The following is a 21,184-nucleotide window of genomic DNA, read 5'->3' as shown; positions in this document are numbered from 1 at the left end:
TAACCTGACCCATTTAATAAACGGGTAACCCGACATGACCCGCCAACCCGTTTAATAAATGGGTTGGGTCGGGAAAACGGGTTGGCGGGTAGCGGGCAGGTTGGCGGGTCGGGTTGGGGGACGGGTTGGCAGGTCGGCGGGTCGGGTTAGCGGGTTGACCCGCCCGCCTAACCCGTTTATTAAACGGGTCAGCCGGGTTGGCGGGTTGGCATACCCCCAACCCAAACCCGACCCGTTTAATAAACGGGTTAGGCGGGTCGACCCGTTTATTAAACGGGTTAGGCGGGTCAACCCGTTTATTAAACGGGTTGGCTTAAGCCCAACCCAAACCCGCCTAAGAGGCGGGTTGGCGGGTCTGGTCAGGTTTTGCCACCCCTAGATATATGACCATGCTTCCACTGACAGTATACCTACTGCAACCAAGATAGGCCTAGCAAAGGGTCCAGCACTTGTGACCTTCACACTTCTCCCTTATTGTGGTTTTTATAATCATTAAGAAAGAGACATGAGGTGGTTACATCATTCTTCTTTAGAAAAACTACACATTGGTGCAGTGGGATGGAGCTTAGGCCGCTAGGCAGGCTGTCTAGGTTCAAATCTTATGGCCGTCATCACTTGTGCAAGCCGAAGCATGGCGACTCTCCGAAGGCACCACAGAATTTTAAGATGCAGGCTGTCTAGGTTCAAATCTTATGGCCGTCATCACTTGTGCAAGCCGAAGCATGGCGACTCTCCGAAGGCACCACAGAATTTTAAGATGTCAGGACAATGACCATAAGTACGGCAGGTAAAGTCGATGCGGCTAGGTCTCTGTTTGGGGTCGTTTCTCTGTGTAAATATCAAGAACTGTAGAGATGGGCAAACAAATTTTTAATTACAATGTTATAATATATGGCAAGAATGCAATTTAAAAAAAAATCACAAAGCAACTAATTTTTTGCACCTATTTCCCACGCTTCTTTCTTTATAAGATTTAGGATCTGCATAAGACTCTCTTTATCCTGTCCTGAATGTCGCATGCCCTGCGTATCAAACGAAGAACAGCGTCTGAGAAGGGATCGGTCGGTTCCAGAACGGGTGCGTCCCGCATATCACACCCACCAACCAATACTGTCCCTTCTTATCAGACCATTGCAGTGCAGCCATCCATCAGCCCCGTTTCAACCTAGACAACATAGTCCATCAATCTTGTTACACCCATGTCACCATCACCATAGCGGAATAAGAAGAAGGGCAAAAACAAACCCAAAAAAGACGGGGGCAAAACCACTTTTATGACTCTTGTGAAGCACCCAAGTTACCAAATCAATAAAAGGATCAGACAGCACAAACAAAGCCTCACCTTTTGCTCCATTCCCCTTTCTCTCTCTAAAAAAATCATCCTTTTCTAACACCCTCTCTATCCCCAATCTTTCCTACCGTCATTCATCATCTTGTGTATGTAAGAGAGAGAGTCCCACCGTCATTCATCATTCATCATTTTGTGTATGTAAGAGAGAGAAAGAGAGCACAAAGAAATATAGTCTGAATTTGAAAAATAGGGTTTTCCAGTTTGGCAGACAATAGAGAGAGAGAGAGAGAAAAGGAGAGGGAGAGCATAAAGGAATAGAGATATCAGGGTTTTTCAGTTTGGCACACACTCTAAAGGAGAGAGAGAGGGAGGTGGGGTGGGTGGGTCTCTCTCCTGTGGGTTTCTGTACGTGGATACGTGATGGAATGTACGTATGTGGGTACGTGATGGTATGTACGTACGTGTCCGAGTATGCGTACTCGCGCACCCATGGATCATCCACCGCCTCGCTCCCACCTGGTCTTCTTCCCCAAGCGTCCTAGGGTTTGTCGTTCCTGAGGGTGAGTAGGTGGGTGCCTCAGATTCGGCCTCCGGAGGTGTGTGGTCGGCGGGGATGGGGAAGATCCCGTGCTGCTCGGTGTGCCAGATGAGCTACGACGAGGGGCCTAGGGTTCCGATGCTGCTCCAGTGTGGCCATGGCTTCTGCAGGGACTGCCTCTCACAGATGTTCGCGGCGTCGGCCGACGACTCACTCTCGTGTCCACGGTGCCGCCACTCGTTGCGCGTCGGCAACAGCGTCGATGCCCTGTGCAAGAACTTCGCCGTCCTGTCGCTCGTCCGCCGGTCGGGGTTCGATTGCAGCGACGAAGACGAAGAGGAGGACGAGAAGGAGGGGATTCCGGGCCATGGGTTCCAGGGGTTCTCCAACGGGTGCGGGCGCGACGGCCGCGCCACCTCGAGCTTGGGCTCGATAGATTTGGGGTTGCACAGCCTAAAGATGGTGAGACAGCTAGCAGAAGGGCGGTGTACGGGGACGGATATCTGGGCAGGGGTGCTGATAGGTCCGGGAGGGTGCCGGCACCGGGTGGCGGTGAAGAGGGTGAGGATGGCCCCGGAGACCGACGTTGTGTGGGTGCAGAGCCGGCTGGAGACGCTCAGGAGGGCGTCGATGTGGTGCAGGAACGTCTGCACCTTCCATGGGGCCATGAGGATTGAGGACCGGCTCTGCCTTGTGATGGACCGGTACGATGGGTCGGTGCAGTCTGCGATGCAGAACAACGAGGGGCGGCTCACACTCGAGCAGATTCTGAGGTACTTGTTGTTTGTATTGGTCGTCTTTTTTTGGTTTTTGAGAATTTGAGTGAATTGATTGTAACTTCAAATTTAGAGTTTTTCTGAATGTTGGTGTGATGGAAAGCTTTCAAGACCTCACACTGCAGTGTTGTTGTGGACTAATTTCTTTGTGGTAGAATGTGAATGATGTCATTTGTTTGACACATTTTCTCTATGTCATTTGCAGTGTTGTTGAAATGGTGAGTTTATGTGTTACACGCTAGTTAGGATTCAAAGCAGGATTTGGGAGGAGTATTTCTGTTGTTTCACGTATTAACAACTTGTAATTAAGGACTTTGTTGTATGTGGCCTTGCCAAAGTATAGTTGATGAAGTGTTAAATGAGTGAATTTGATGAAGTGTTTCATGGATGCTTTATCGAGAAGAGGATTTATTAGTCGGGGAGGTGGAAAGGTATTTTCGCAATTGTTGCTAATATGGTGTTCTCTGGGAGCCAGAGGTACAAAATCTCCGACTGAAGAAAATTTGGATGGAGTTAAGGGATGTGCCACATATTCTAAAATGAAGTTTTGAATGTTCAAACTTATGAAATCCGATCTTGATGGGTATTTTTATACTTTGCTTAGCATTTCTGCTGCAACCTTTTATGGTTTTGATAGTTTGATTATGTGCGCAAGTGTATAGTTGGATGAAAAGGTTCAACAACAAAGTAGAGCATGAGGACGAATTGAGTGAAGATCCCTGGCCTTAATTAGTTGAAAGTTTGGTATGGTGGCTAAAGGCTATATAGTGGTTTCTTTGAGTAACTCCTAATGACTTACGATTTTCAGCTTGGCACCTGGGTCTGTCCATCTTCCCGCAAAAATTTACTTGAAAGTATGCTCTTTTATTACTTGGACAAATGAATACTCTTCATGGATCTGTTCTGCGCCATGCCTCTGTTAGGGACTCCTGACCTTAAATGTTGGCTTCTTATCATCACCCTATTTTGTTTTTCATATTCTTTTCCCTGTTTACTAAACTCTGCCTACTTTAAAAAATCATTTTCTTATTCAATTTTTATCTCAGTTTTCAAATGACTAATGTGAGTTCCTAGGAATTGGTACACAATCAATAATTTCATTGGGATGCTTTCTCTTCTGTCAAGATTTGTATGTTCAAAGTATTCAGATTTATAACGTAGCACATTATTTGTATGTATGATGTCAGCTTATGATGATTTGATCTAGAAGGTGTCTATTAAAATGCACCATGCTAGACATTCTGACATGCTTTCTTTCAAGATCAATCACAAGATTTCCCTGTGTAATGCAGTGTGCCACTGACCATGAAAAGGATAAGATGCCCAAAGTTCAAGGATGGGTTATTAGGCAAATAACTTCAAGGATTTGACAAAATGCTTATCTTTTACATTTTATCATGCAATTTTTTTTTTAATTTTTTTGGGTTTCAGCATAGCTTCTCTCTCTCTCTCATATATCACTTCCGTGTTATGACAAGGTGGTTGCTCAGTTCTCTAGTTGGGAATCAGCAATCTTCATTCTCTTTTTCTCTTGTTGCACCTCTTTCCCCTCTATCTCTTGCCACACATTTTTTCTTTCACATTTCTCTCTTCTTGACTATAGAATGAGGCCCTGTAATATATGAATCTAAAAGTTTATATATATATATATATATATATATATATATATATATATATATATATATATATATGTGGGGGGGGGGATTGTGTTGCTTCCTTTTTCATTAGACCACCATTAGCACCCTCCAAAAATCATAGTCTGAACCGTTAGATGTGTTTGTCATTGCTTATTTATTAAGAAGCAAGCTTTCTTGCAAATTTATTTGATGTAAAAATGTGAATATTTTATCATCACATTTCAATACAATATCAACAATTGATTTTTTTTACCTCTTTAAAATACACATCTGAGCACAAAGATGCTTAATCAAAAACTTGTTTTCTATTGAATAAGCAATGATAAACACATTTAAGTTTCTAACAGTTCAGATCTAACATAAAAGACCTAAAGCTATTTTTTTTGGAGGGTCCTAACAATGACCTAACGAAAAAGGGGGCAGCACAATCCCCATTATATATATAGCCATGTCATGTATCTAATTCTAATTTTTCAAGATTCGATGTTTCTGACATTTCGCACCCATGTTCAATCCTGACACTCGTATCATGACAGAGAGCTATTACTTTTTCTTCTTTGACTAATCAACTAAGGATTCTTTTCAAGATCATTCGAGGCTTCTGAAGTCTAAATCAGAGTTACCGAAAGCGCCTAGGTAAAAGGGGAAACGCTAAACGTCGTGCTTCCGAAACGTGCGGGGAAGCGTCACTTTTAAATGGGAAGCACTCTTCCCTTTTATGGGAAGCACGCTTCCCCAATTTTTTCATTTTTTTCATTTTTTTTACTTTTTTTTATTTTTTTTTTTCGCTTCCCCTCGCTTCCTAGGTCGCTTCCGGGACGATTCCCGACTCGCTCTTAAGTGGTCCCACGCTTCCCGCTTCCTAAAATTTTGAAAGTGCCTCGCTTCTCGCTTCCCGCTCCCGCTTCCCGTATCGCTTCCCGCTCCCGCTTTCTCAACTGGCAACCATGGTCTAAATTGTATGTGTTAAAATCTCGTTTGCTGTAATTCTTCTTGTTCTAAAATTGGATGTGTCTGGATTTGATCATGATCCTTTTGTTTTTGTTCTTAATTATGATCCTGTAGCATAGTAATGCTTCTTTAAGCCCTTTGCCATGTGCAGTTTTCATTTATAGGTTCTATATTACAGATCTTAATGGAAAAATGGAGTCCAGTTGATCTTTCCTTTTTTTCCTTTTTTTAAAACTTTTCCATGGTCATTTTGTCAATCTTTCCATGTTTTAGTGCTTAATTTTGTTGATCATTTTACTCTTATCAGTCTTATCATGCAACTGCAATTTTGAGAAATGGAAATACTAGGAAATATGAATACACTTATGTGTCTATAGTCTGTACACATGCATGTGCACATGAGAGAGGGAGAGAGAGAGTAGCATATCTCATCTCGTTGTTTGCTCATAGTTGTTAATGCTCTTTTCTCTTTTCCTCTTTTTTCTTTTCAAAAGAAAGTAAAATTCATTATATTAATAACCCTTCTTTTCCTTGTTAAGATCAGCTATCTTAGCTTTTGGATTTTTACTATGTTTGCATGTAAAAGTTTGACTTGTTTTTTCTTCCCATCCCCACATTCCTTTCCATTTCTCAAATGCATATATGCATTTTTATGCTGTTAATTGTGTGAAGTCATTTGCTTTCTTAGGTACGGAGCTGATATTGCGCGTGGTGTTGCTGAACTTCATGCAGCTGGTATTTCTTGCATGAATTTAAAGCCATCTAATCTTCTTTTAGATGCAAGCGGGCGTGCAGTAGTCTCTGATTATGGGCTACTTGAGATTTTGAAAAAGCCAGATTGCCGCAAAGCTCGTTCTGTCCCTGAGGTTGATTCATCAAGGATGCACTCATGTATGGATTGCACCATGCTTTGTCCAAATTATACAGCTCCTGAAGCATGGGAACCAGGGAAGAAGTCACTAAATATATTCTGGGATGATGCTCTTGGGATGTCTGTGGAGTCTGATGCCTGGAGTTTTGGGTGTACCTTGGTGGAGATGTGTACAGGCTCTATTCCGTGGGTGTTGTTTGAGTTTTTTGTAGTTCATGTTCTTTCATAATAACATAGCAGTTAATTGAATATTATTTTGCTGCAGGTGGGCTGGTTTAAGTTCAGAGGAAATATATCGTGCAGTTGTCAAGGCTCGTAGGCTACCTCCTCAATATGCAAGTGTAGTAGGTGTTGGAATACCTAGAGAACTGTGGAAGATGGTTGGGGAATGCTTACAGTTTAAAGTTTCAAAAAGGCCGACTTTTCATTCAATGCTGTCAACCTTTCTTCATCACCTACAAGAAGTACCTCGGAGTCCACCTGCAAGCCCTGATAAGTAAGGTTTTTAAAGCACCATTATGGTTGTTTTATCTTGGATTTTTTCATATTTTACTTTGTAGACGCGATTTTAACTGTTTTCTCGAAATCAAACATCTTAAGGTATGTTAAAAGTTATGAGGAAAAGGAAAATGAATTCCCTTGTAAGTTGACTAAATTCTAAGCTGGAAATGCTTGAGAACTTTTAGGAGCTGGGGAAATTAAGCACATTCCATACGCATGGTGCTTGTGCCATTTTTATTGCTTTATGCACTTCACTTTTTGGAACAATAATGGATTCGCCGAAACTGCATGGACGAATAGGGGCAGCCTGGTGGGCAATGGCAGCCTGTACCAGCTTGTCAAGCTGGCCCATCCATTTGGACAGCCTGGGCCATGCCAAGGCTCAAAAACCCACTGAGGCCTGACCGAGACAGCCGGGCCATGGGCCATCCACCCTTTTTTGAGGGCCAGTCCACTGGCTGTCCTGCCCCAGGTCTATCTCTGACCAGGCCTAGCAACCTGTTGGCGATCAACATGCCAAGCCTAAGCGGCTAAGCCTGGTCCGGGCTGGGCTGGGTCCTGCAAACCATCCCAGTCCTGGCCCAAAAGAGCTGGACCACAGGTGGCCTGTGGGCAGTTCGGGTCTGTGCCCAGCCTTATGGATTGGTGGGGTTGTGAACATTGACTGGGCCAATTTTAGTTATTCTTGCATGTAATGCAATTTTTCTCTTTCCTAAAAAAAAAGTTAATTCTTACATGAGTAAAGTGACTGATATTTCAGTGATCTGGCCAAGGACTCTGGGATAAACTCCACGGAGCCGTCACCATCATCAGTTTTGGAGTTTTTCCAGGATGACCAGACTAGCCTTCACCGCCTTGTATCCCAAGGAGATCTGGATGGTGTTAGGTAAGTCTGTGTATGTAGATTGTACTTGAGAGCTATTTGTCTGGTGCTTGATGAGCTTGATCTGCAAATATCTGTTATGATCTATTTTATTCTGATTTACAGAGATCTTCTTGCAAGGGCTGCATCTGAAGACAATGGAAAGTCACTTGGTTCCCTTCTAGATGGACAAAATGCTGATGGCCAGGCAGCCTTACATTTGGCATGTAGACGGGGTTCTGGTGAACTTGTTGAAGCTATTCTAGAATATAAAGAGGCAGATGTTGATGTACTGGATAGAGATGGGGACCCCCCAATTGTGTTTGCATTAGCGGCTGGGTCACCAGAATGCGTTCATGCTCTCATCAGAAGATCTGCTAATGTCAGTGCAAGGCTGAAAGATGGCTTAGGTCCATCTATTGCACATGTTTGTGCTTTTCATGGTCAGCCAGATTGTATGCGTGTAAGAGTCCTTTTATTGATGCAGTCATTTCAGTCAAGTGGTTTTGTGGTTATGATCTTGTTTTACAATTCAGAGGTATGTTTATGTTCATTAAGGGACTTGATCTGGTGATGATCATAGGAGTTGCTTTTAGCTGGGGCAGATCCCAATGCGGTTGATGATGAGGGCGAAACTGTACTGCATAGAGCCATTGCAAAAAAATACACTGAATGCGCAATTGTCATTTTGGAGCATGGAGGCTGTAGATCGATGGGAATTTTGAATTCAAAGAATTTGTCGTAAGAACTTACTCTTAAATTGATTTGAACATCTGAAATTAATTTGAACATCAATATCTGTCTGACTAACCAGCGATTTTGTCTTGCCTGTTTTATTTCTGTGGAAAATTTATGGGAGTTGACTTGTAAAGGTAGCATGCCTGTTCTAAACCAATATTGTCTGGATGAAGTGAATAATATTCAAGGACTGTCACAAGAGTTGATTAAAAAATCCCTAAGGTAGAATATGCATTGTAAATTGTAAAGTATAAAAAAAGAGATCATGGTATCAAAAAATTTGGAAGGGATAAAAGTTCATATCTTTATTGGGGACTTCCATATGTCCAGTTCATGTTACTTATTAATAATTTCACCTTCCAAATTCTTGTTACTTATACTTCTGGTGATCAGCTGTCCTGGCTGAACCAAGTAATTAATAAGTTTTTTGTTGCTTTTTTTAAACTTCTTTGTTTTGCTATTTTGATTGGGGAAACAATTTGGCATGAAGATACTAGATCATATTAACTGAAGGCACCATTGCTGTTCTTTTGTCTTTTGAGTTCCAGCTGTTCTATTTCTTTTTCTAATGGTGTTAAACAAAGTTCCTTCCATCTCCACCCAAGTTGCAAGCACCACCTCCTCTTGTTGATCAGCTGGGTCAGAAAAACACTTTTCTTATGATGCTTAGCCTGTTAAAAAAGTTGATGGTTTTCTTTTGATGATGCAGTCCATTGCACTTGTGCATAGCAACATGGAATGTTTCAGTTGTGAGAAGATGGGTGGAGGTTGCATCTCCAGAAGAAATAGAGGCAGCAATTGAAGTTCCTAGTCCAGTTGGAACGGCATTGTGTATGGCAGCTAATCTAAAGAAAGATCATGAAAATGGTAACTTTTTTTTTCCTTTTGTTGGAACTTCTATTTATCTCTCTGTTATGTGATTGTCCAGCCTTTTTTTCTTCACTAGTTCTGAAAAATGAATTAGAATTTTATTTTAAGTCATATCTTGAGCAGCTTGCTAGCTAACACTTGGTAATTGCCTTGGGCGTTTATGTGTTTTCATGAGGAATTGCAATGAAGATGGGAACAAATTCAAGCATTTCTTCTTCTCCAAAGGATTTAATATGGTGTGTTATCAATTATTCCACCTTGCAGATTGTAGAGAGCTGGTGAAAATTTTGCTTGCTGTGGGCGCTGATCCAACAGCCCAAGAGACAGCACACGGACGTACAGCCTTGCATATGACTGCCATGGCCAATGATGTTGAGATGGTTAAGGTATGTTTCAGTCATGTTATTTCCTGCCTAACCTGTATCTTTTCTAGAAGAAGATGCTTTTATTAAAAGGCTAATTCAACATGCCCACAATGTACAGTCTTGACCTTTCTTTTTTGTCCTTAATGTGATCAGTCTGCTTTTTTTTATTAGATAATTCTGGATGCTGGAGTTGATGTAAATATTAGGGATGCTCACAATACGATACCCCTTCACATTGCACTGGCAAGGGGTGCAAAGTCTTGTGTTGGTTTGCTGTTATCTAGTGGGGCTAATTGTAATTTGCAGGTACTTTGCCTTTTTAGAAGCTTCTTTATTCTATCCTGCTGTTCTAGTCGTTTCAATTGTTTACATTTTCATTACTTTAGAATAACTCAGAAGTACGGCCAACTAATGGCTACTTTGCTGGTAATTGGATTGTTATGTAGCATCAAAGAAGCTCTTAACTCTGCCTATCCTATGTATTTATCAATCTGAAATTATCTTGCTCAATGATCCAGTTTTCTTCGATGGAGACCTTAAACTAATTTACAATCTGTATTAACACAATAACTTGAGTTGGAGGTCAGGGTAGGTCTACTTGAGTTGCGCAATGCAAAGATTGGCAAGTCATTGGAGAAAAAAAGAACTTTATGATTTGGTGAGGATTTTTGGATGATTTGAGCTTGTCGATATCTTAAAAGTTTCCAGACAAATGTTTGAAGTTCGATTCCATTTTCCAACTAAAGTCTTTTCCCCTTAATAAATTGCTATTATCTGTTATGGAGAATCATCAAGGTTGATGATTGCAAAGGCTTCACTCCAGGAGCTTGGCTGAATTGTTTGCCACGTTTTACAAATGCCATAATCAGAATGAATATTCAAAAAAGTTGTATTGAACTCCACTAAGTCTTAAAAGGCTAAAAAAGACGTCTGGCTTTTCTGAAATAATTCTCCATGACTCTTGACTCATCTGGCCAAGTCTCGAGTCAGCAGACTGCTTCTTGGTACGTTTTCAGCCTTATTCTATCCCGACAGTGTGTAGGCATCTTATAATTGAAGCAGATCTCGAAGGTTTCCGTTAGAGTAAGCTCCCTTCTGCAAAACTTCATCTGTAGTTCTTCTCAATCTATTGGTCAGTGCCTAGGAACTAGTAATTTGAATTCCATGTACTAAAACAGGTATTCGGTAATTTTATTCTTTCCTCAGTTTCAAAGTTTTTTGACAAGTTTCATACAAACACTGATCATAGTTGTAATAGGAGTCAGATTTCAGATGTATGAAAGTATGATGGATATATTTAGAGTTGAACATTCTGGATATCACTAATGCCTTTGTTGGTCATTGTTTAAATGTTACTTGTCATATTAGAGTTTTATATGTTTCATGTGCAAATTAATTGAAGGATTGCATGGTAAAATTTTAGATAGGTTTTCAAGTAAGCTTTGCTTAGAGTTCATTGTACAATGTTAATGCTAGCTGACTGAATGTATTGTGCATCCACTTTGGTCTTTTGGCTGTAGTTCGTTTTAGAGAACAGGCTGTATGGCTGCCACACTTTGAAAAACTTGTCTTGTGCATAATGTTGCATCCTTCTTTCTGTAAAAATAAAAATCCCATGTGCTGTTCTACTTGTAGACTATATTAGCACCTTTGACAATGTGAAGCATAAGCAATAATTAATGTGCAGGCAGAAATGGGATTCAAAAGCCTTAAATTTAGGAAAAAACTAAAATAAGAAAATGCAAAGTTTGAAGAAAGTATCAAGGCAGCAAATAAAGTTTTCTGGATAATGCTTTTTCACAGTGGGTACATAAAGAGTGTTAAGATAGTTGTTAATATAGTTATACTAGTTAATTCTTGATACATGCCACGTACTACTAAACTGAAGGGCTAAAACATGGTGGGCATAACCCTAAAAGGAATCGTCCGAGAAGTTGAAGGGTGAACCTAAAGCGGAAGGAAGAGGGCTGAGAAAGAAATCACCCTGAAAATAACCTCTTCCTTGAAACTAGTTGGCTTTGTGGAGGCAAGGAATTATAAGACATGTCCTTCCTATCAATTGTTCTTTCCTTCAAAGAAAATGTCCATCATTTCATGCCATCACTTATCAAATTATCGAATCTGATAAATTCACAATAAAAGTCACTATACGTATTAGATTCATTAAATCAATTAAGTCTCAAAATTTAAAACCCGTATGTTTTGTAACATGAAACATCTAAAGCTCGTAAACGTACGTGAGTATTTCTATGTTTGCATAATCATATTTATTTACTGATATCCCTAGTAGGCATCTATGATCTAAAATTATAACAATTAATAAAATATAAGCAATTAAGAAAATGATTTTCAAAAGAAATCATAAACTTGAATCCTTTTTGTGTTTCTTCCTCCTTCATGCATTAGAATTTTTTTTATGCTTTATGTTTTTATGAAGAAAAAAGTTATTAATAAATAAACAAGTAAATCAAACATGGTGCATATTGTCCCAGAGCATAGGTTGACAAGTCATCCAACAAAGCCTGGAAAAGTGACAAGTGAGCCTTGAAAATCAGCTCCAACCAGGAAACACTAGATCTAAAAGATAACCATAATGTGCTTATGAACTAAGCTGGATTTTAATGAGCTATTCCTAAAAGCATGATTTATGTGCTTCTTTCACACTGCCCACCATACTTGTCCATTGTTTGCTAAGCTGTAATGAGCTAACACTGCCAAATATATGTCCATTGTTTGCTTCCCTTCAAGGCTCGAGGTCCCAATAAAAGATTCCTAGTGCTGGCTCCTTCAAACTCAATATTCAGGTTAGTCCAAGTCAAGCAAAATATTTACTGAAAGAACTCAAGAAGTGGGGGACAGGTTCCTCCTTTATGCAGGCAAGACTGCATATGCTTGCTCCTATGAAAACTCTCATTGTTAGCTGTCAACAGGATTTCCCTAAACTTGAAAAGTGGTAGCATGGAGGCAGGGGAGTAACCATGAAAGGCATACCATCATCCCTTGTGCCACGGTTATTTTGTGTAAGGACCTTATCCCAAGTGACTAACCACACAAAGGATTGTGCCCTAGGCTATGTCACATGGGTGCAGGTGTGGGGGTGTGGCACTTTCAAAAAACTTGGGTGTGGGGTGCTGCAAAAAAAAAAAAAAATATATATATATATATATATATATATATATATATATATATATATATATATATATATAAAGTCCTAAAGTTGGACATAAATGACCCTGGGTGTGTTGACCGCACCCAGTGTCAGGTTGACCGCACCGGGTGCCGCACCCGCATCGCGTCGACACGGGTGGGGCACCCAGTTGGCTGAGTCCCTGTGACATAGGCCCTAGGTGAAAAGCCAGACACCCAAATACATTTCTTGGGGACAATAAACACAGGCTGTGTAATATGATGACACCAAGAAGATGACATCACCATAAAACTTTGTCATGATTTCCTTCTATTGATATCTGCCAGAAGCTCTAATACATCTAGCCAGTCCTGAAGCACAATGTCCATGAAATCTCTTCTGAATTGCATAATCCATCCTTCATGACGATTCTGGTAGTCCCTTACTAAACAATAAGGTGTGGAGGCCAAAGGGTATAGCACGGGGAACTTGTCAGCCAGCTGCAAGTCACTAAACCATCTATCCATCTAGAAGTGGAGTTGCTCCATCCCCTAGCTGTGGTTTGATATGGTTTTTGAAGTCCAGCCGTACTTCAGTCCAATACTGCCACATTCCCGACCCTCTCCTCGACCTGCTATTATGTTCTCAACTCTACAGTCTGTGGTGCAAACTATATTTATTCTTGATGAGATTTATCCAAGGTTTAACCTCGTTACCTAAACACTACCACCACTTAGCTAAAGAATGCCTTGGTTCATGTTCTTTAGTCTTTAAATGCCTGGACCACTCAAATCGGTAGGTGTTGATACATGCTTCCAAGTGACCAAGGATGGTGTCTGACCATAGGACACTCCCTTCCACAAGAAAGTCCTCAAACTCTTAGAGGCCTTCTTCTCGATCACATGTATTGACATGAATATGTGCTGTGTCCTATGGTCTCTGTATGATTGAAGTTTCCAGAAAACCTTATCCTCCACTGGCGCTCATTGGGCAGCCTTATATGCTCCTTGGTAATTAGCATTCTCAAGTATTTCGTGGGGAAATTCCCCATCTTGCACACAAATTGAATACCAACGGAATGAGAAAGCATGTGTTGAACTCGTACACGTACTTGTTCTGTCTTGTACCATGTCCTGATGTCTGGTTGGCTCTCATTTTTTCCAAATCCTCTTTATGTTTTTTTTTCTGAGTAATGAGCTTTCTTTAACAAGGAAACATGCTAATAGAGCAGTAGTTGGGGTAATAATAATTTCTATCATTCTATGTTGTTTGTTAACTCTTTTGTATAACCTTTGGGCAACTTATCAAAATTCATAGTTCTCAATTTTATTATTTATTTTTGCAACATTTTGCTGTTTAATTTGACCTTATATATGTGTCTATCACGTTGGGGCTTTTTTCAGTTATTTTGTTGCTTACTTGCTTATATAGCGAAATCATTTTTGCTTGCCTGTGCATGGAGACATCCTATTTGAAATGGTTGTTCATATTTGGTTTGTTCAGTTAAAGATTTTTATGTTTTGTGTTTTATTCTGTTATGCATCTGCTTTTGTTTGCATTACACCTATATATTTTCCTTTTTCCCTAAGATAATTCTTACTCTCTATGATTAGGATGATGAAGGTGATAATGCTTTCCACATAGCAGCTGATACAGCCAAAATGGTACGTGAGAACCTCCAATGGGTTGCTGTTATGCTTCAATATCCAGATGCTGCTATTGATGTCAGAAATCACAGGTAAAACCCTCTCTTATATAACTTTTTTTTCATAATTACTTAGATGGCCTCTATTATCTCTTATAGTCAGGTAATGTACTCGGTCAAAAGGCTCAAAACCTATTTGTTAAGATTTCATGTATGATGATTTTGTGCCAGTTGGAATAGCTGAATGAGAAAACTTAAAACAGTAGGTCTCCTAATTTCCTAGTTACAACAGTTCTTTGCCACATTGTAGCATTTGGCTGAAGTATACCAGTTTCTTATATGCCAATGATAAGACACAACTATGTCACAAGGAAACCAACATGGAAACATGAATACCCAATTTTTTTTAACATAGACACATGTTTTATGGTTTCTAATTCATGAAATAATACCTTATATATATATATATATATATATATATATATATATATATATATATATATTATTAAATAATATAAAATGTATTAAAATAATATCAAAATAATGTTGGACGTGTTAGTCGTGTACAGGTTTGTGCCTTGTCATGTCCCCTAGACACATAGACCCCAAATGGCGTGCCCCTATGACATGGTACAATAAGTAAGCTTGTAAATATAGAGATGCACTCTGTGACCCCCTTGGCAGACCCTTGAGTAACTGCAGAAGTTATGGTTCTATGTTTTAATATTTTAAATATTAGATTTTTATTGAAAATTAGGGAGCAGAATTCATTTGGAAAGGGCTGAGTGGTATGACCTTCATCAAGCTACCATATACCTTATGACCAATTCATGATGCCATGGTGTTGCTGCATGCTTTTTATAACCATGGTTTGGGAGACTATTTTCCAACCTTTAGTCCCTTTATCACCATATTATCTGGGGGAAACCATTAAAAAGAACATAAATCTTCTCAGGGCATAAATCTTTTTTTTTTGCTGATGGTTTTGTAGTGCATCACCTGAAACATAAAAAATTTCAAACTCGATTTTTTCAACCAATCAGAAGAGTGGGATTTTTTTATCTGTATCCCATAAACTCAATTTTTGAGTTCAATGTATTGCACCAACATTTATTTTCCATTTGTCATCTGTTTTCCTTTAAAATATGCTGTACTAATATGTGCAACCCTTGCTGATTCATCGTGTTGTGGTTAGCGGGAAGACTTTACGTGATTTTTTGGAGGCTCTTCCTCGTGAATGGATTTCAGAAGATCTCATGGATGCTCTCATAAGCAAGGAAATTCATCTTTCCCCAACAATGTAAGTGGAGAGGGAGTCTTCTTTTTGCTTGGTGTAGAGTTAAAAACTGTTAAATGTGTGTGCACTCTTTGACTAGGATTCCTTTTTCCAGTATTGATAGTGGCTTTACTTTGGATGTTTAGCTATGAGGTAGGAGACTGGATAAAGTTCAAAAGAAGTATCAAGACACCTTCTTTCGGATGGCAAGGCGCAAAGCATAAAAGTGTTGGTTTTGTTCAGAGTGTCCTAGATAAGGATGTCCTCATTGTGTCATTTTGCACTGGAGAAGCTCGTATCTTGGCTAATGAGGTAGTGAAGGTGATTCCCTTAGACAGAGGACAACATGTGCAACTCAAACCAGATGTCAAAGAACCAAAGTAATGAAACTTTCAACATTTTTTCCAATCATTTGAAGCTTGAATTATGTATCCGATGATATGCAAATTTGTTCATCTAATGCATTTTCATATAGCAGCTGTCATATTGTGGTTAACACTTGCATGGTAACTGCGTGCGTACAATACAGTTCCTTAACAGCCTGAGCTTGTTTTCACCAGCTCTAACTTGTTCTTCAAGCATTATTGCTATATTATTTCAGCTAGGAATCTAAAGCACAAACTGTTCTGTTTTGAACTATGTTCCTTGGGGCACTTATTGAAGTAGTTCTGTTGGGGGTCACTGGAAGGGCTACCTATGCTTGGGAAGTGCACTTCCCAGGGATGGTGCTTTTGAAGCATGAACCATAGCACTTCTGAAGCATGGAGGAAAGAGACCTCCTATACCATGGGAAGCACTGTTCTTTGCTACCTTCCCTTAAAATGTACAAGTCTATTTTATAATAATAAGATAAGAAAAATCATTATGGAATTATGCATCATTATCTATCTTCGTGTGCCTTTTTAACAGTTGAAATTAGAGAAGGAAAAATAGTCTTTCCAACACAGTACTTCTCAACACCTCCCACTTTTCACTTCCATATTGGGCCTAAAAGTGCTTGCTAGTCGTTTCTCACTACTACTCATGCTGCCGGCCTCATTCCTTTCTAGCAATTTGGCTTGAATCTGGTGCATCTACCTGTAACTGATTGGATTATTATAATAACTGGCATGCTTATCCTAGTAAGATTCCAATCTCACTGTTTTCTAGTGGATTAGGCTTACAAGATTGGCTTCTGCTGTCTGTTCATGGTGTGTATATTCATTAATGTTTTTGACTATATGCATATGTTCTTGCAGTCTTGTTCTTTAGCATGGTTGAATTATCTTGTCTTTACTTTATGGAAACAACTGAGCTTTAATTACCATGTTTCTGCAATCAGGTTTGGGTGGCGTGGTCAATCTCGTGATAGCATTGGAACTGTACTATGTGTTGATGATGATGGGATTCTTCGTGTTGGATTTCCTGGAGCATCAAGGGGGTGGAAAGCCGATCCTGCGGAGATGGAAAGAGTTGAAGAATTCAAGGTTGGTGATTGGGTCAGGATCCGTCCTGCTCTTACGACAGCCAAGCATGGTCTGGGACCTGTAACACCAGGAAGTATTGGGATAGTATATTGCATCAGGCCAGACAGTAGCTTATTGTTGGAACTCAGCTATTTGCCAGGTCCTTGGCATTGTGAACCAGAAGAGGTTGAACCTGTTGAACCATTCAGGGTAAAAGCTATGAACAACCATTGTTGCCATTTGCATTGGTTTTGCCAGTTATTTTTTGTGTATCATCATTAAAAGGTGTAATATCTAACTATTATAGATTGGTGACTGGGTAAAAGCTATGAACAACCATTGTTGCCATTTGCATTGGTTTTGCCAGTTATTTTTTGTGTATCATCATTAAAAGGTGTAATATCTAACTATTATAGATTGGTGACCAAGTCTGTGTGAAGAGATCTGTAGCAGAACCAAGATATGCCTGGGGAGGTGAGACACATCACAGTGTAGGCAGAATAAGTGAGATAGGAAGTGATGGATTGCTCATAATTGACATACCTGGTCGACCTATTCCATGGCAAGCTGATCCTTCTGACATGGAGAAGGTGGAGGATTTCAAGGTAAGACTATTCAAGTATTTATCACTGATTTGGTTGACTTTGTCATTATCAACATTGTACCTGTTGATTAGTATGGTTCTGGTTGTTATCTTTAATTTTTTTTCGGAAATTTTTATTTTGTTTATAAAAGCATCTGTTGAGCAGGTTGGTGATTGGGTGAGAGTGAAAGCTGCCGTCTCATCTCCAAAATATGGATGGGAAGATGTCACTAAGAATAGCGTTGGCATGATCCATAGTCTAGAGGAGGATGGGGACATGAGCATTGCATTTTGTTTCAGAAGCAAGCCCTTCTGCTGCTCTGTGACAGACATGGAGAAGGTGCCACCCTTTGAAGTGGGGCAAGAGATCCATGTGATGCCATCCATCACGCAACCACGACTTGGATGGTCACAGGAAACTCCAGCCACAACTGGGAAAATTACGAGAATTAACATGGATGGGACACTCAATGTGAGATAGGAATCTTAATTCTTGTCTATGCCATTCTGTTTAGCTTATGAATTATTCTGAATTTATTGCCTCTTTCATGCAGGTGAAAGTGGCTGGCAGAGCAAGCTTATGGAAGGTCGCTCCTGGAGATGCAGAACGGCTATCGGGATTTGAAGTTGGTGACTGGGTCAGGTTGAAGCCTAGTCTTGGAACAAGACCTAGTTATGATTGGCACAGTGTCAGTAAAGAAAGTTATGCAGTAGTGCACAGCGTGCCTGATAATGGTTATTTGGAGCTTGCTGGTTGTTTTAGAAAAGGGAGATGGATGACACACTACATGGATGTTGAAAAGGTTCCTTCCTTGAAAATTGGACAGCATGTAAAATTTCGTGCTGGCCTCTCTGAGCCGAGATGGGGATGGAGGGATGCTCGCCCTGACTCTAGAGGTATCATACTTGGCATACATGCTGATGGAGAAGTGAAAGTTTCTTTCCCTGGTGTGGGAGGACCATGGAGAGCAGACCCAGCTGATCTTGAGAAGGTGGAGATATTTGAAGTTGGCGAATGGGTGAAGATAAAAGATGTCTTAGAGCCAAAGAATGGATGGAAGTCACTAAGGCCAGGGAGTATTGGTATAGTGCAAGGAATAGGCTACGAAAATGGGGATCTCACAAGTGTCAATGTGCTTGTAGGGTTTTGTGGGGAGCAAGAGAGGTGGATTGGGCTTCCATGCGAACTCGAGAGGGTTGATGCACTCAAAGTGGGGCAGCGTGTGAGGGTGAAACCATGTGTAAAACAGCCGAGGTTTGGATGGTCTGGGCGTAGCCATTCTACTCTTGGAACTATATCTGCAATAGATGCTGATGGTAGGCTGAGAATTTATACACCTGCAGGTTCAAAATCGTGGATGCTCGACCCAACGGAAGTGGAGAGGGTGGAAGAAGAGGAACTGTGCATTGGGGACTGGGTGAGGGTGAAGGCTTCTATCAGCAACCCAACATACAAGTGGGGTGAAGTGACTCATGAAAGCATTGGTGTAATTCACAGGATGGAAGACGATGGAGACATGTGGGTGGCATTCTGTTTCTTGGAGCGGCTATGGATTTGTAAATCTTGGGAGATGGAGAAAGTGAGAGCATTTAAGGTGGGAAACAAGGTGAAAGTGAAAACCAGTGTGGTAACGCCACGGTGGAGTTGGGGGATGGAAACATATGCAAGTAGAGGACAGGTCATGGGTGTGGATGCAAATGGGAAGCTTCGCATAAGATTCCAGTGGAGAGAAGGCAGACTTTGGGTGGGGGATCCAGCAGACATTGATCTAGACCAAGACACTGGACCTTAGTGTAAAAGTCTATCGTGCCTTTGTGATACGAAGTTTTATCATCATTGCACATCTAATTTCATGCATCTCTGATGATAAATCAGAGGATTTTTTATCATGCACGTCATTGAGCCTCTCAAATGGGTAAGCCATTTGCAATCTATCCTTTCATTACTAACCAGAGTGGCTTACAGAGGCTTTTACCTCCTTGCGCATGGGGGGAAGCAGTTAAAAGGATTGCATGCTTTTGTATCAGTAGGTAGGAGTAGGGTCATTTATTGTGTATGTAATATTCTATTTATTTGCTCTCTCATATGTAACATCATATTGCTGTGTACAAATGGGGGGTTTGTTGATTGTTGGACAGACAAATGATCCTATAGAAAGAATCTATCTTTGTTTTTTGTTTTTGAGCAGCGGTTGAATCCAAGTTCGTTTGTAAGGTCCAAGTTTATAAGCATGATTAACGGAAGTTTGTGCAGCGTAGGAATGATAAAATTTGATCCTGGTCTGGATTCAGGAGATGGGTGAACCAATACCTTTTTATTGGTTTAATTGTGTTTGTATATGCTGTAGTCGGATATTCTATTAGAAAAATGACTACTTTACGACAAAAATGGTCTCCAAAAACCTTGTAAGTTTTGAAAATTCGCCAGATGTTTAAAATTGCAAATGTTAGACTTTAAAATGATCATTTTAACCTTTGCATGGTGGACCTCTCGAGGTTTGCGTTATATGTAGGTATACTTCTTCGGCATTACAGTCTCATTAAAAGGTAGATTTGCACAATTTGTTTTGAGGATATCAAGAAGTTTGCAAACTTCATGTAACTTAAACCTGTTAAAACTTTACAAATATTCTATTAAATTTGCATTCATGATATGAAGTTCATATAAGTGAACTTTTAATAATTTAAACTTGTAAAAAACATCATAAATATTTCAATAAATTTGGATATATAGTTCAAAATTTACATAACCATATTTATTATTTTCTTCATGGTTGAAAATTTATGAACTAACTTCACATGTATAGTGCGAAGTTTGCACAATCAAATTTGTGAACTTTGTATAACTGAAACCTTTTAAAACTTGCGGGATCTACATGAAAATAATTTGTGGACAAAAACAGTAATGTGTCTGACATTAAGAAGCCAAAAATTAAACCCTTTGATGTAGAGTTATATATCGTGAATGTTTGTAATTTGTTTATTTTTTAATGAATTGAATGACTATATGTATGAGCTAGATTGTTTTAAATGATTGAAATGAATATATATGTATGAGTATGTTTATTTTTTAATGAATAAAATTAATATATATGAGCAAATTTATTTTTGAATGAATAGAATGAATGCAATATGTGAATAAATGAAGCAATATATGAGGAAGTTCAGTTTTTTAATGAATGAAATAAATAGAATGAATGAGCATGTTCAGTTTTTGAATGAATAAAATGAATACAATTGTATGAGCCAATTTATTTTTTAATGAATAAAATAAATGCAATGTTATGAACAAATTTATCTTTTGAATAAATGAAATGAATGCAATGTATGAGTAAGTTATTTTTTTAATTAATAAAATGAATGTGATGTATGAGGAGGTTCATTTTTTAATGATTGAAGTGAACACAATGTATGAGAAGGTTCATTTTTTAATGAATAGAACAAATGCAATGTATGAGCAAGTTCAATTTTTTAATAATTTAATGAATACAATGTATAAGCAAGTTTATTTTTTGAATTAATAGAATAAATACAATTGTATGAGCAGGTTCATTTTTTAATGAATGCAATGTATGAGTAGGTTCAATTTTTAAATGAATAAAATGAATGCAATGCATAAGCAAGTTTATTTTTTGAATGAATAAAATGAATGCAATTGTATATGCATGTTTATTTTTTAATGAATGAAAAATATATGAGCATGTTCAT

General features: G+C 39.4%; 1 protein-coding gene across 1 annotated transcript; it reads left to right on the top strand.

Annotated features, from left to right (window-relative positions):
- Window positions 1-1,756: 1,756 nt before the first annotated feature.
- On the top strand, window positions 1,757-19,650 carry LOC149836993 (E3 ubiquitin-protein ligase KEG-like). Its single transcript, XM_090005729.1, has 16 exons — window positions 1,757-2,602; window positions 5,882-6,250; window positions 6,330-6,560; window positions 7,326-7,451; window positions 7,554-7,890; window positions 8,011-8,168; window positions 8,875-9,032; window positions 9,300-9,421; window positions 9,572-9,706; window positions 14,141-14,265; window positions 15,368-15,472; window positions 15,595-15,828; window positions 16,770-17,103; window positions 17,310-17,498; window positions 17,643-17,948; window positions 18,031-19,650. The coding sequence occupies exons 1-16, from the start codon at window positions 1,905-1,907 to the stop codon at window positions 19,267-19,269; spliced, it is 4,866 nt and encodes a 1,621-aa protein (XP_089861855.1). The 5' UTR covers window positions 1,757-1,904; the 3' UTR covers window positions 19,270-19,650.
- The last annotated feature ends 1,534 nt before the right edge of the window (window positions 19,651-21,184 follow it).

The sequence above is a fragment of the Nuphar pumila genome, chromosome 5 (assembly GCF_984573655.1).
Source record: "Nuphar pumila chromosome 5, dmNupPumi1.hap1.1, whole genome shotgun sequence".
NCBI lineage: Eukaryota > Viridiplantae > Streptophyta > Magnoliopsida > Nymphaeales > Nymphaeaceae > Nuphar > Nuphar pumila.
Note: the sequence above shows the minus strand (reverse complement) of the source record. Positions and strands in the feature narration are given on the sequence as shown.

What these genes read in the sequence shown, in the direction of transcription:
- LOC149836993 (XM_090005729.1), top strand. Translation starts at nt 1,905, where the DNA reads ATGGGGAAGATCCCGTGCTGCTCGGTGTGCCAGATGAGCTACGACGAG. An exon ending in GGGCTAATTGTAATTTGCAG is followed by an intron (nt 9,707 to 14,140) that starts GTACTTTGCCTT and finishes CTCTATGATTAG; the next exon opens with GATGATGAAGGTGATAATGC. An exon ending in AGAAGGTGGAGGATTTCAAG is followed by an intron (nt 17,499 to 17,642) that starts GTAAGACTATTC and finishes TCTGTTGAGCAG; the next exon opens with GTTGGTGATTGGGTGAGAGT.